General features: G+C 42.0%; 1 protein-coding gene across 2 annotated transcripts; it reads right to left on the bottom strand.

Moving 5' to 3' along the window:
- Positions 1–794: 794 nt before the first annotated feature.
- depdc7a (DEP domain containing 7, paralog a) lies at positions 795–13,234 on the bottom strand. 2 transcript variants are annotated; one of them, XM_035168811.2, is made up of 9 exons: positions 12,339–13,234; positions 5,484–5,946; positions 3,502–3,632; positions 3,206–3,398; positions 2,665–2,885; positions 2,343–2,485; positions 2,137–2,262; positions 1,775–1,853; positions 795–1,666 (listed from the first exon to the last, which is right to left on the bottom strand). In XM_035168811.2, the coding sequence occupies exons 1-9, from the start codon at positions 12,442–12,444 to the stop codon at positions 1,443–1,445; spliced, it is 1,686 nt and encodes a 561-aa protein (XP_035024702.1). In that variant the 5' UTR covers positions 12,445–13,234; the 3' UTR covers positions 795–1,442. The 2 variants fall into 2 exon arrangements, with proteins under 2 accessions (XP_035024702.1, XP_035025471.1); XM_035169580.1 differs by lacking the exon at positions 12,339–13,234 and adding an exon at positions 10,900–11,000.
- Between the last annotated feature and the right edge of the window lie 1,888 nt (positions 13,235–15,122).

The following is a 15,122-nucleotide window of genomic DNA, read 5'->3' on the forward strand; positions in this document are numbered from 1 at the left end:
GCAACAAAAACTAACCGAACATAAAGTCTGAGAAAAGAAAGTACCCGTCGTTTTCTAGAATTGATAAGCTGCTGGTTGCATTTTCAACATGCACTCTTAAGATGCTGAGATGAAGGCACGTGTTTTGGGAGGGAATGTGAATAATGACAGAACGTGAGAAACCGTAATCCCAGACCACTTCTACATCCACTTGTATGTTTTTATGTTATAAGGACAGTGGATGTTGATATAATGGATATTAGCATGAGAACCTCGATAGCACAAAGCAACTGTACCAGTCTCAGATCCCATTCAGACCTGGTGATCCGTCCTGAGTGATCCGACCACAAGGGGAGCGAGAACAGGTGTGAATGTGATTTGAAATCTGATCTCAGACCACATTTGGAGGTGGTCTGGGACACATGCGGTCACTATCTTTTAACTGTATGAACGTGTGTGCGTTCTGAGTGTTTCACATACATTGATTCATTTGTGGCCACATAAGGTGACAATGGGTGGTAAACGTAATTCATAGAAAAGGCCATGTCCACAGCTCTTCTTGTGCAAAATATCTAACGAGCAGGTACATTTGTGGACATTGTTCTCTTTTAATCAGAGAATACACATTTGGTGTCTACAGTGGGAAAAAAAAGCTCAACCTACATGTATGAATGTTTGACATGTCCAGCTGAATTTTATTATTTATTAAGTTGTGTGTGTGTGGTTTAAAGGTAGTCCAGGGATGTTTGATCACCTGTTAGTGTGTGTGTGTGTGTGTGAACAAAAGAAAATATTTTAAAACAGAAACTTGAACATGCAGCAAAGGGTTTTCAATCAAAAAGAAAAAAAGAAAAACTTGCTGACATCTGTTTTGTAGCAACAAACACAAAAGCCCAGAGGGATGATTCTCCTGAATGTCTCTGACTGTTTGCAACAGCACATCATCAGACTTTCAAATTTCCGTCACATGGCTCCTCGGACTGTGCGTCGCACTGTTTACGAGAAACCATATGAACAGACACGTTTTCTTTTTTGAATTGCTAACACTGTTCCTATTGCAATAGCAAAAAGCATATGTCCATTGGAAAGTCCTGTGCAGACTTATCCTTACTGGCTGCAGCTGCAAAAACGCCATCAAGACGCATCGCAGTGTGAAAACAGAAAACAAAAAATTAATGCAAGAATCCATTTTGTCATTCTGGAAAAGTAACAGTCTCATGGACATTTCATGTTAGTGTCCTGCACCAAATAAATATCTTAAATATTTAAGACAAGTAAATATGTCCTTAAATATTGCAGCTTATTAAGAGTATCAATTAAAAGTTCACATTGTTTTTCAGGAGTTTTAAATATTTACATGCAGGCAAATATTCACTATACCACCAATCTTCACATCAGCTTTTCTTTTTACATCTATATTATTTTACATTATAATACATTGCCTTTTTTTTAATACATTTTTTTTACTGTAGTAACATGTTGATACTAGACAATCTATTTCCAAAGTACTGAACAAATATCTCCGGATGGCCTTTGTAAAACTGTCCCAGCAGCCGTCTCTTCTCTCTGATGGAGAGTGCAGGGTTCTCGTGGATCGTCCGCAGTAAAGACCAAAGCTCCTCTTTCGTGGTTTTTTGTGTGTTTTCTGAAAAGGTCTTGGCGCTCAATCTTGTACAGAACGTCGTTCCTGCAGTAAAGAGAGGTGGAGAAACGGAAATGAAATGAAAGCAGAAAATCTTTATTTAAAGCAAAGGGATTTCTACTAAAATGGAGGTAAAAGAAACTGTGTGCGAACCTGTTATCATATCTGGATCTTTCCCTTTTACAATGTTTGTTATTCTGTCGCTGACCATCTTGTGCAGAGAAACAGGAATCTGGTGGAAAAGAGAGAGAAAACATATATTAAAACTCTACTTATTTCGACTGAAAGATCCAAATCAATATGAATAAAATTGTGTTGAATTGAATTATTATCTTTATTTAGTTTGTGTGATTTTAGAAAGTCAGTTTGAATTATTAATATCTGATGTGTGATTGGTTACAAACATTCTGTGTAAACAGCATTTTCTCCTCCCTGTGCCTGAGGTCTTTTGCAGTTCGTGGATTGTGACATGTCTCCACACGTTCATATACACACAATAAAGGAGTAACGCTCACTTTGAAAAGGTCGCAGTGGTTATCCATCATGAACAGAACCATCAAGTCCACCTTTCCTTTGGGGAGTCTCCTGCTGTAGACGATGGCACTCGAGAAAGACCTTTTCACCGCCATTCTGTTCTCAATCTGACGGACAAACATTTAGAGTTAACAAAGATCTAACAGACACATCTACAGACGCACACAAGACGCGCACAAGCTCTCACCTCTTTGTGCAGTTTGACCTCCTGTAGTCTGGCTGCAGTGGACATGAATCTCAGGAGTCTGCGTAGCTCCTCCCTGCTGCGAGAGTCCTGCAGCTTCAGGCTGAGCTGCAGAGCCTCCAGAGCCTGCTCTCGCTTGCCGTTCACTGAAAACAGACCAAAGGAAACACAAAGGATGAAAATGCTGCGCAAGAGACAAGCGGCCTTCGTGTTTAAAGTGACACGGGCAGGAAAATCCTGTACATGAAAATGTATATGAACCCTGCTTTTGTGCATCATCTTCATAAAAGCCTCAAACCAACACTAAACCAGCTCCCCCTCTCACCGAGTAGCTCCGAGATGCCCGAGTGGATGTCAAAAACGTGGTTGCTGAGCAGCGGCAGTTGCTGTGTGTGTCCATAATGCTGAGCCAGCACCTCGTACAGCAGCTTCTTACTCTGGAGCAGGTCGTTTGAGCAACCGGCCAAACCTCGGCTGACCTCCACCACCAGTTCATCAGGAAGGAACTCCAGACAGTCCACGGCCCCTGACATCCACTCATCAGCCCTGACGGAGAGGGAGGGTCATGTTAGCTTTTGATATTTAGTGAACTCGACTGCTTCCAGTGATGCAACATAGATTTTGTCATTTGCAGGTAAAAATACATCTAAATTAAATGATTTTGTATGGATGTAAGTTACAAATAATTATTGGTATAAGAAGCATTGCAACATGATAATAGATAGATAGATAGATAGATAGATAGATAGATAGATAGATAGATAGATAGATAGATAGATAGATAGATAGATAATTAGCTGTGAAGCAGTTGTTAAAAACAGTGAATACGGACTGACAGATGATAATAAAAGTATTCAAGGACTCACTGGGCTTCACTGAAAGCCTTGAGGACCTCTCGGTCCAGGTAGCTCGATGTATACAACAGGTCTGGGTCACTGTCCATGCCGTGCAGCGGAGGCCGAGATGCCTCCTTGCCCTCCAACAGGTTCTCCAGCAGGGGGAGCTCTACCAGCTGCAACAGCCTGAACACAGCCTGCTGGTGCCACACCTCATACACCACTGTGAAAACACAGAGCTAAATGTCATTAAGGGTCAAAGGAACACAGAGCCTGTGCTGTGTTTTCACGTCACACTCTCCTGTGTCTCATCAGACACGACTTACGCTCTTGCGAGAGGCCGAGGTTTATCATCTGGGGGGTGACGGTCGAGCTCAGGTTGAGGTTTCCCAGCACGTCCTCCAGTGACTTGTCCGTGTTAACAGGGGAGTGGGTGGAGTAGCTCAGCACCTCTTGTCTGAAGAGTCATAAAACAACAGCAATCAGTGGGAAGTTAAGGGAAGAAAAAAATGCTGAATGTTGTCTAGGACCTGTGATTACCTGTGACTCACTTTATATCTGACAAAATAAATGCTCAATTTCCAGCATCAAACAATCTCTGATGGACATTAAATAAGACATGTGACATTTTTTTCCTTCTCCGTTTACTTTGAATTATCCCCGTGAAGCCCTGACTGGGCCCAATGCAGCGAACAACAGAAGCCTCATTTAAACTGTTTGAGCACATGGCTCGTCTTTCATCTGCCATTAGGCACATCAGACTTTCTCTGGTGCTGTCACTCTTACAACAACAGCAGATCAAAAGGGGAACAAACAGAAAGTGCTGGCCATGTGTTCGCCCCTCATCAATAAAGCGCCCTGCCTGTCTTTGCTCAGAGCTCCACAGCTCTCCCCCAACTTCACTCACCAGCCTCAAGTGAAAGAGAATCGCCTGAGTTTAAAGGAAGAGTTTGACATTTAATTTTCAATACGCTTAATGTGTATTAGAGAATATAAAGAATAAAATATATAACAGCCAAAGTCAGCACAGTAGTGATCAGGGGATGGAGTCACAGTAGCGAGCTCCTGCCATTACATGCACTCAACCAATCATGAGTCAGTTTCAGCTGTCAATCAGAACTTTTCATCCTTTCCTTCATTTTTGCAGCATCTACTATATTATACAATAACTGATCAAAACCAAACATACTGGGAAAATGAACACTTGCACATACATCAGTGTGACATGAACTGCCTAAAATGACAGAAATCTTTGAGGATCATTTATCTAACGTGTGCTTTGACTTTTTAGTTTGGACCATGTCCCGTCCGCTAACATGGAGGAGGCCACCAGGTGGCAATTGAGACACTTTGCCTTCACCTCTGTGGAGACGTCATGTCGTCCATCTTTCTATACAGTATATGGTCCAAACAGCAATGAAGCTACAACCAGCAGCCAGTTAGCTTGGCTTAGCGCTTAAAACCTAAAAATATTTTTATTTAATTGTAGCCAAAAAAACACTTCAACACGTAACCCCTTGTAAAAGAAGTAGAAGTTTATTTTTTTATTTTTTTTTATTTTGGGGCAGCTGTACCAGGTGAACTATATGCCGCCCCCAAGTAGAAGTTTTCATGCTTAAGTTTCAGTGTTGCAAACAAGTGAAACACCACATATTAACTTCTTTTAGTGGCACTTTCAAGTGGTTTTGTCGCCTTTGTTAGCAAGCTATGCGTTTATCCCTATTTCCCCTTTGTGCTAAGCTAAACTAGCTAGCTACTAGTGCTAACATCTTATTAAGCATATTGACATGAAACTCTTGTTTTAACTCTCACAAAGAAAGCAAATACATTATGTTTGCACAAGTACCTCAATAGATGTTGTTTCTGTCACACTTTTCTTTGAATGTTTCTTATTTATTTTGCAAATTCTGTTACATGAAATTAAAGTTGCCAAACTCGTGACTTGAAGGGCACTCGGAGAGAGCGCGTAGTCCTGCCAAGGCGAACGCACTATTTTGCAAGATTAAAGAAAGTGGATCCACCCCCTTAATCAAATCTGCTCCAACAAAAAAGTTTCAATAAAGTTGGCTCAGTAGCTTTTGTGCAATCCTGTTAATACACTCCAATAGAAACATCACGAAATGAAAGGGTTACTGGAAGTGAATAGTATCAAAACATGACTAAATGATGGCAGTTCAAGAGTTTCATGTCATGCTTCACTAGTTTTCAGAGGCCACGCTGGATTTGGGATTAGCTCTGGCTATCAGGAGGAAGGAGAACAAAGCGAATCAAAAATGAGATCTGAAGATGTTGTGACAAGAGTCTGTACCTTTCATGTGATGGACTATAGCCGTTCGTGTTCCTGTTCATGCTCGGTGAGTCATAGCCGCTCTCGATGGTGCTGGTGGAGAGAGAGTTGGTGTCGGTCAGCGATGATGAGGAGGCGGTGGTCGGGCTCAGGAACCTGTACAAACTGAAACTACTGTCCTCAAACGTCACTCGCTTCTTTTCCTTCCCAAACACTTTAATTCCCACCGGCTCGAACACCCTTGTGTCCATCAGAGCCTGGCAAAGACGGACAGCCTTGTAGCGAGGCACTTCCTCATCGCCGAAGAAGCGGTTCAGTGTGATGTGTGCCAACACCACATCCACGGCGTCCGAGCCCAGGAAGCAGTCATGGTAGGACTTGAGGTTGTGGCGTCGGCGCTTGACCTCCACCTGAGTGTGGAGATTGGAGATGATGCTGCTCCAGATGTAGGTGGCCCGGAAAGGCTTCCCAGCCATGACTTGTCCTGATGGAGGAGGAGAAGAGAGAATGAGTGGATGGAAGGTGGAGGAGGTCGGGAAAGAGCGGGATGAAGTAGAAGAGATAAAATTCATAAATCAGCCAAAAAAAGAACGAGATTCCTTCACATTTCATAATGACAGTTCACGAGATGCACAAGTTATTTGCTGCCCAGATTTCGATGAACTGGAAGATAGAACTAGCAAATTAGTCAATAAACAGAAAAGGAATAAGCTACAATTTACTGTACATTTTAAAATCAGTTAATCATTTAAATCATTCATCAAGAAAATCTGACAGATACTTCTGTGGGTTTTACGTCTGGAAATTTGATTAACGATTGTTGTAGGTCAGACTTGAGGACATAACTCGTGCTCTGGGAAATTGTGAGGGACATTTATATATGTACACATGTATATAAAGAGCATATAAAGCCACACATACTGCAAACATGAGGGGAACTTTACAACACCACCCATTTGCCTCCACAGGCAGACGCCATAAAACCCTTTCACAACTAACTCAACTCTCCTAATCACTCATCCTTTTGGCGATCCACTTGTTATTCCACAATTGACTTTCTCAGCTTTGTCTATTGTCTGAGTCTGCAGAGAACGGTGCTTTCTGTCTGAACCGAACACACCCTCCCTGTCCTCTGTGTAATGTCACATACTTAGAATTCAAATTTCAGTTAATGTACGTGGGTGTAACAGCTAAAGGTCCGGGATCAATGCAATCTAATGGGGGGTAGCAGCCAGACCCAAATCCTCTTTTGAGGAGGCATGCTTGTGCACAGAGTATTGACGAGCTTACTTTTAATTTGATTAACACGATTAACACTTAAGAAGCAAATACTGCAGTCTGTGTATTTAGAGGAAGTAATTGTTATGTAACTGTGGTCGGAGACACGAATGATTCCCGTATATTATCTTGTCTATTGTTATTGTGCTGAAATACCACGTGAGACAAAGGGTGTGGCCCTCGTTGTTGTGAGTGCGCCCTGTGACAGTCCTGCTGAAGATTCAACCCTGTTTAAAATCTCTCCGGCAAAAATATTATCTGGAAAGCAGACATGCATGTTTAAATCTCCCACAATCGGAGTTCTGATTTCATTTGGCATTTACAATAGACGGGAGTTCAGAGACCTGCAGAGTCACTCGCTGTAAGTTTAAGAAAACAAAAGCATCAAATGTGCCTGATTTTCTTATGCAATCATTCCACACTTCCTGCTCCACTCAATCTCACAAGGAAACAAAGACAATGATCACACTGTGAGCGTTCTCCCATTAGAGATATCCTTGTGTGTTCCTGCTGTATTTCCCACTGCCGGGCTGCATTACAGGCAAGTAAAGCAGTACATGGCCCATGCACTCAAAGGCTGACACACTAAACACACTTTCTCAGCATATTTCATCTGCCAGTCGGTGTTTGATATAGGTCTTTGTAGGATTTGTGCCATTCACCGTAAGCCAAGCCGGACCGATGACAGCAGAGCAGAGCCGTCCTTTGGCGAGATGTTACTGTGGCTTTTCATCTCACAACAGGAGGCATTTTAAAGCCTGTTGAGCAAATGCAACGGAGAGGATCTGAGAGATTCACTGAGGCCAGGGGCCATAAATCAGGCACCGACAGCAGCAGCAGCCAGGCCGATAACACAACATGACAAATACAATTACTGACCCATCTGTAAAATGTGACAACAAAACACCCGGGGGGGCGTCACAGCTTAGAGCATATGTTTACCCACCCGTTTCGAGAAAAAATACAAACAGCTCACTATGGGAGGAGAGGAAGATGTGATGGTGATCTACTGATTAATGAGATACATTCAAGTCAAACTGTGCGTCCCTCTGGGGGAGAGAATGGTCCCGAACTGGGAATTTGCAAATCAGGGAAGAACAACAGAGGCCGGAGCAAAAACACACATCAGCTGTTTGCATCAATAATAGGAATCAGAAAAAATATAATATGGTGACACAATTCATTGAAATATTGCATTCCAAGCTTTAAGAAACTCAAATTTGAAAATGTATCCTTAGAATAAATGGAAGAATAAGTCCATCTGTCAATGTGGTCATTTTAAACTTACTTAAATGCAGAATATCACAGGAGTAAAATACTTTTGGACCAATTAGCGGGAAAAACTTAATTATCAGAACGAAATCCTTGATTTAGGAGTTAGGGCAGGGCCATCTGGAGAATCCCACCAGGAGGCCAGGATTACCGGTCACACAATAAATCCGGATCTGATCAATATCCATTAATGCTTGTTCAAAAGGTTTAAAGAAAAAAAAGAAAAAAGAAGAAGTGGGAGGTCAGGTGTGGGTCAAAACAATCCTGGGAACCCGGCTCTGCTCTGTCACCTCTGGTTGCGTGCACCAGCCAGAGATTTGAGGCCAGTTTGCATAGCTGACGCCAGTCTCCTTCACCGGGACTTTGGCGGGAAAAATAAAAAAAGATCTATCCCACAGATAGACAGACTATAGTGGGACGATGCATGTGGTTCAGTGAAGTACATCAGTGCAGCGGGTGTTTGCACACATCAGAGTGGGTAAATAACCGCAGAGGGAGCACACACACAGACACACATGGGAATCTCCTCCCATGTGAACATGGTGGTTACAACTCAAACACATGGGAGGGATATTTACTAAGATGTGTCGTGCTAAAAAGAAATGATTCGCCAGAAACTGATTTTCAGCGTCTTGGTAGCTGTGTTTATGCAGTTTATATACATCTAAAGCTGCTTTTATCAACTAGTTATAACTTGTACGCATATACCCTGATAATAGTAAAGGTATGTGTTGATGACATTTTAAAGTTGCTTGTACACCAACTTTAATACTTCAACTAGTAATAAAACAAATAAATCAAGTTTGTTCAAATTAATGTTAACAAGTTATACAAACGCACTTGATGACATTAATTTGACAAAAATGATTCTGTGTAATTACTTCATTATGCAATACTATTATTTTCCATGTGTATATTTGTTTGGTAGCCTGTGTCTAATATCCTTTAAAATACATGAAAGCTATATTTGATTTTAACATGATTTAATGCTAAATTGTATATAAAATAAAGCAATTGTCTCTTTACATTCTATGTGTAAGTTTACCTCATCCTCACATTGTGGCCAATCCAGTCAATTTTACCACTTTACATATATTTAACACAAAATACAAAAAGAAAACCAATATCTCTGGATGAAAAAGCAGTGCAATACATGTAGTAGACACAGACGAGGATGTCAAGAGAGCTTTTGTCGAAAATGTCGAAAATGTTAATGTGCTCTTAAGAAAAACACAAGATCTCTGCAGCGGAATTCATACGTTACGACCTGACTCTACCTGTGTGTCTGAATGGATAATCTCCCGCTGCTTTCTCATGTGTGGAAGGTAAACTCCGAAAGAAGTCCGAACCCAATTCTCCGGACTTTCCCCTGGAGGTCGTGTCTGAAAATGGCTTATGTGAGAAACGAAATGTCCGAGTGAGAGGCTTCGGACATCCTCCGGAGTTTCTCCTGCAAGTCCCTATACTATTAAAAAATGTATAATGTCAGAATGAGCCCATGCGGGAAAACAGCAGGAGATCCTCCAGAAGATTCACGCCAGCCAGTGGGCATAATATTGACATTTCTCACATGGGATGGAAGCAAAACTGAAAAAATAAATAAAAAAAGAATAGAAATATCTCAGGTTGAAAAAAAGGATCTGAGTGGAGAACCTCTCGCTGCGCTTTTCATGCGTGAAAGGAAAACTCCACAGAAAGTCAAGACCCAATTCTAAGGACCTTACCCGAAGGTCATGTCTTAAAATGGCTTATATGAGAAGCCAAAGGTGTGAGTGTAACGCTCCGGACATCCTCCGGAGTTTCTCCTGCAAGACCCATGATGTAAGACCCATGCAATGAGCCCATGTAAGAAAACAGCAGGAGGAAATCCGGGAGTTTTAAGCAAGCCAATGGGCATAGTCATGACATTTCTACCACGGGATGGACGCAAAACAATACAAATATATCAGGATGAAAATAACGAGTCGCTGCGTTGATCGTGTGTCAAGAGCAAAATCAGGAGAAAGTCCAGATCCAATTGTCCGGACATTTCCCGGAGTTCATATCTGAAAAGGTTAATAAAGTTCACATTTTCCACTTTGCAGAGACTGATCACATTTTGGCATGAAGCCCCTGTCTAACCTGCAGTATGCACAGGTGAGGATTTCAAACGATGAAAAAAGAAAATGCCCTGGGGCCCTGCCAGACCAATGGCAACAGCAGGTTGTTGTTAACAGCCTGTGGCAGATCCCTTCATTACCCACAACACGCGACTGGTGAGATTAACAGATCGAGCCTCAGCACAGAAACACACTGGAAGTCGAGGGGGTTTATGGGCCCGTATGAATCTGAGCCCGAGTGAGTGCTCAGTGTGTATGGTGGCAGATACACATGATGATGACGATCGTGATCCTGTTCTACCTGTGTTTTCACATAACATTGCTGCAGGCTGCAAGCTGCTGACTCTGCACCCAGCACGCTGAATGTCAAAGAACTCAAACGGTTATCTAAGTTCATAGATTTGTCCATAAGTGATCTAAATTATACAGCAAAATGCAGTATGAAATCTTTATCAAATTTGCCTCATAATATTGTTGTTATACTTATAGAAAATATGACAACATGGCCAACGAAGGGTGAGATAAACATTCGGGACATATTTGAAAAACACAGTGAATTTACATCCACTTTTAAATGAGAAAGGAATATAATAGTGACTGATATACTTCACTTTCTATAACAAACAGCAGCCTGTCACCAAAAGTCCCAAATGGGGACTTACATTTCTACTCACAGCCCGAGAGTTTCAGCCTAATCCAAACCATTTCAACACCACAGGTTGAATCAACTATCCCAATTACAACCAGATAGCAGCAACATCTATACTTGATCAATAAAGTGGTATTACCTGGTGATCGGTGCATTCAGACGTCCTCCAGTCTCTACACATACACACACACGCGCACACACACTCTGTCACATCCCGTCCATGCTCTGCAAGTCCCGACGTGACGCACGCAGCTCAGCACTAGAGTCAGCCCCCGAAACCGTCCCCTCCCACTGCGATACATTATTCATGCCAATCACCGCCCTGCCTCCTTCAGCCTGATAGTGAGCGTCTCAGTGTTTCTCTCACGTTTAACAACTCACCGAACAACACACTATAGTTTCTATAGCTGAGACTGTAGTGACAGCTCGCTTGAGAAAGGAAATAACCCAGGAGAGGTTTAATTTCCAAATCATGGCCCAGATCGTTTTTCTTTATCACACGAAAACATGTGTCAGGTGAATATTAATCTATGAGAAAAATAAACAAATCTAGAGTTTCGTATTTAAAGTTTCATATTTCCAGGTTATGTGTAATGTTAAACATGCAGTAAACAACCTTTCACTTACCCAGTTCTAGAGCACACATTGTTTGTAAATCTGATCTGATAAAGACCAGGAATGTTTAACTGAGGAGAGGAGAGGAGAGGAGAGGAGAGGAGAGGAGAGAAGAGGAAAGAAGAGGAGAGAATAGGTGAGGAGAGGAGAGGAAAGAAGAGGAGAGGAGAGGAGAGGAGAAGAGAAGAGAGGAGAGGAGAGGAGAGGAGAGGAGAGGGAGGAGGAGAGAAGAGGAGAGGAGAGAGGAGGAAGAGGAAAGAGGAAAGAAAAGAAAAGGTGAGGAGAGGACAGAAGAGGTGAGGAGAGGAAAGAAGAGGTGAGGAGAGGAAAGAAGTGGATAGGAGAGGAGAGGAAAGAAGAGGTGAGGAAAAAAGAGGTGATGAGAGGAAAGGAAAGGAGAGGTAAGAAGAGGCAGGAAATAAGTGTAGAGGAGAGGTGAGGAAAGAAGGGGTAAGGAAAAAGAGGAGAGGAGTTGTCACATCATCACCCATGAGAAATCAAGAAAAATAATTTCTAAGATACAACATAACAACCAAAGTCAAAAATGTCACATAAGAAATAAACAGTCAGCTCTCGATCCTCCCCAGAGAGAATAACACACCATCACCTGCTATGTGTGTCTATCATCTTATAAAGAGCATGCTCCACTCTGCAGTCCCTCCACAACCAGAACAAGCTCCACTCTGCCAGCTCCTACCTGTCCACCACAACGTTTACCAATGCATGCACAGTCTTCTCCAATTCACAATATTTAGAAATAAAAAAGGAAAAATCTCACAGAGACCCTCAAACCACCTGTTTCCTTTGTCCTATTTGGTGTCACATGACTGCAGGTGCCTCATGATCAACAGCGGCCCTGATCATAACCCACCACATCAACAGTCTTCGTTTATTCATAAACAAACAGTAACCTCACATGAGCTGTGGTGTAAGCACACCGATTTCCTAAACCTGGCCTCTCACCTGGTGACTTGCGTCTTCCTTGAGGTGTAATCCGACGAGGGAAAAGCAGTAAGTCGACACTGTGAAGCCAAAGTGAGACTGAAAGGAAGACAGCTATTATAATCATGAGGCACAGGCATGCAGCGGGTGAGGCGTGTAACTGGGACAAACCGGTTAGATGGCAGTCCTCTTCACCTCTTCTTTAGAAAAATGCTCTTTCCCCACCAGGTGAGAGAGCAGAGTCAAGACCTAGAGAGAATAGTCACAATATTCCGTACTGTCATGGACTTGAGCAAGGCAGGTTTCACCAGCGCAGAGGTTCCAAAACTAGAGGTCGGCATCACCTGGGAGGGTCACAAGACACCAAAGGGGGGTCGTGGAAGTCAAATAAAATAACAAAAATCAAGCGCATGTTAACTATTATTCATATAAAAGTAAAACAAATAGTAGATATCTCTAAAATAAAGCCATGAAAATAAAGATATATCTCGGATTTTCTTTTCTCCATGTGATCCCGAGGTGATCATAACAGATTAGCAACAGCACCAGTTGCCACAGGTCAATTCACAACATAAAACACTGCAACATGTTGTTTCTGCTAAGAAGGTTGTATTTTCACCCCTGTCATTTTGTTTGTCAGCAGGATTATACAAAAACCACAGAACAGATTTCCATGAAACCCAGAAGAAGGATGTGACACGGGCTGAGGAAGACGCCATTCAATAATGTCATATGCAGCATAATGCTGCTGTAGGCTAAGAAATAGGGTTAGAAACCTGTTACTATGCCCAATGTGTCACTTAGAGAATATAAATTCTGAGTGAATCAACAGTTTATATGTATCTTCAAAGGTTTTAGAGCTATATTCAAATTAATATGAGAAATTTGGGGCATAATTGTTGGGTCTTTGGCAGAGGTGTGCTCTCTACTGAGTGCTATTCAAGCTTTTTATACAAAGTAGCTCAAGTCAATACCCTTTGTATTCATCAACCACCACTCGGGATACTTGTCTCTATCAGTTATTTTGGAGGTGGGGGCCTGAAATGTCTGGGAACCTATGCTCTTACGAAACAGCACATGAGCATGTGTGCAACTTTAAAGAGGGACTTCACTGATTTTACACATGAAATACTACTCAGTCCTCGGTGGATCTGAGAGGCAGGAGGTTTCTTATGAAAGATGCTGAAGATGCATTATGGGAAATGTAGGATGCAGTGTTTTTGGAGCTTGGCCAACACTGGAAACTAGAAGTGAACATATCTCAGCTCCTGCTACACAATCACAAAAGACTACAAAGCAGAGATGGGTACAGGGTCAAGAGGCTGACCCTGACCTGTAGTGTCCATGGAGTCGGGCTGGGAACCTTTGGTGCATCACTCTCCTGGTGGTCCTGAATAAAGGCATTAAATGCACCCAAAAATAATAATTTAGGATAGAACTGCAAAGGTTCTTGTTGAATTAAAAATGTTTTACATGTGTGGGTCAGCAGAAGGGAAATAAGAAATCAAATACTGTAGAATTCAAAAACCAGCAACTCAGGAAGAGCAGCACTGTAAATCTTTCATTACTGTAATGGCAGTTGAAAACGTCTCAAGTATTTTCTCTTACATAAAAACTAATGATATCATACGTGAGTTTTAAAGTCATTCATTTGAATTCAGTCACATGAACAACCCCAGTCTTTACAGTAAAAGCCATTATATAAAACCCCTGAACCGTGACTTCATCAGAGCTCAGCGAAAGTTTTAGAAGAACAAACATCAGCAGATTAGCTCTTTTTTTTTCAATTTCAATAGGTGACGTTTTTTAATATTTATACAGTTCTCATATCTTCATATAACAAAGCGAAGCCACGCCTCTGAGCTCGGTGCCTTCGGGTTTAAGGTACAGTGAGACGAAGCCTTTGTTTGGAGCCAAAACTGGTTTTACCAGTGTTCAGCTGAAGGAAGTAATTAGATGATCTGGTATTTTGTCAACTGGTCAAAAAAGCTGAAGGTGTCATTTCAGTGACACAAAAAAGGGAAGAGAGAGAGAGAAAGAGAAAGGGGTAGAAAAGAAAGAGAGAGAGAGAGAGAGAGAGAGAGAGAGAGAGAGAGAGAGAGAGAGCACTCCCGTCAATACAATCATAAACTCTCGTCTGCAAGGTCAAAGCAATATTTACTCTCCTTTTTCTCAGCCATATGCCTGGAAAGCCCCACACGTTTCCTTTTACCTCCCCTTCATACTAATCGGTCATACAATGTTATCCCAAGTAGTAGTTGTTTACACTTATGATAATAATATGATGATGATATCCTGAGGAATTTTCTCCAGGAAGTAGCTCTCTCTAAAAAAAGAAAGAAATGTTCTCATGCAGGTACAGTACTTTTCACTGAAATTCAGAGAAACCAGGGGCAGATCCAAGGGGGCACTGGCTGAAATTTGATTGGCCCAAGAAGTGCCCCTGTCCCTTTGCTCAAAGCCATGCAGAAAACAGTAAACAAGGAATTAACCATTCTGAATCAGTAAAAGTACATTCACTTTGGACATATAATCGTCCCCTCTAGGTATATTTTGGCCCCTTTATAGCCCCGATTTAGAAAAATCATAGATCTGCCACCGCTTGTTGTGAATAGAAAATGGACTGTATGTATATCACAGATATCTCAGCATTTTTACAGTACAAGTTACATTTACCAGTTTATTCACATTGGGGCAATTTGGGGGTTCAGTGTCTTGACCAAGGACACCTCAGCAAGCAGACCAGAGGAGCCTGGGATCAAACCGCTGATTAGTGGACGACCCACTCTACCTCCTGAGCAACAG

The sequence above is a fragment of the Hippoglossus stenolepis genome, chromosome 1 (genome assembly GCF_022539355.2).
Source record: "Hippoglossus stenolepis isolate QCI-W04-F060 chromosome 1, HSTE1.2, whole genome shotgun sequence".
Classification (NCBI taxonomy): domain Eukaryota; kingdom Metazoa; phylum Chordata; class Actinopteri; order Pleuronectiformes; family Pleuronectidae; genus Hippoglossus; species Hippoglossus stenolepis.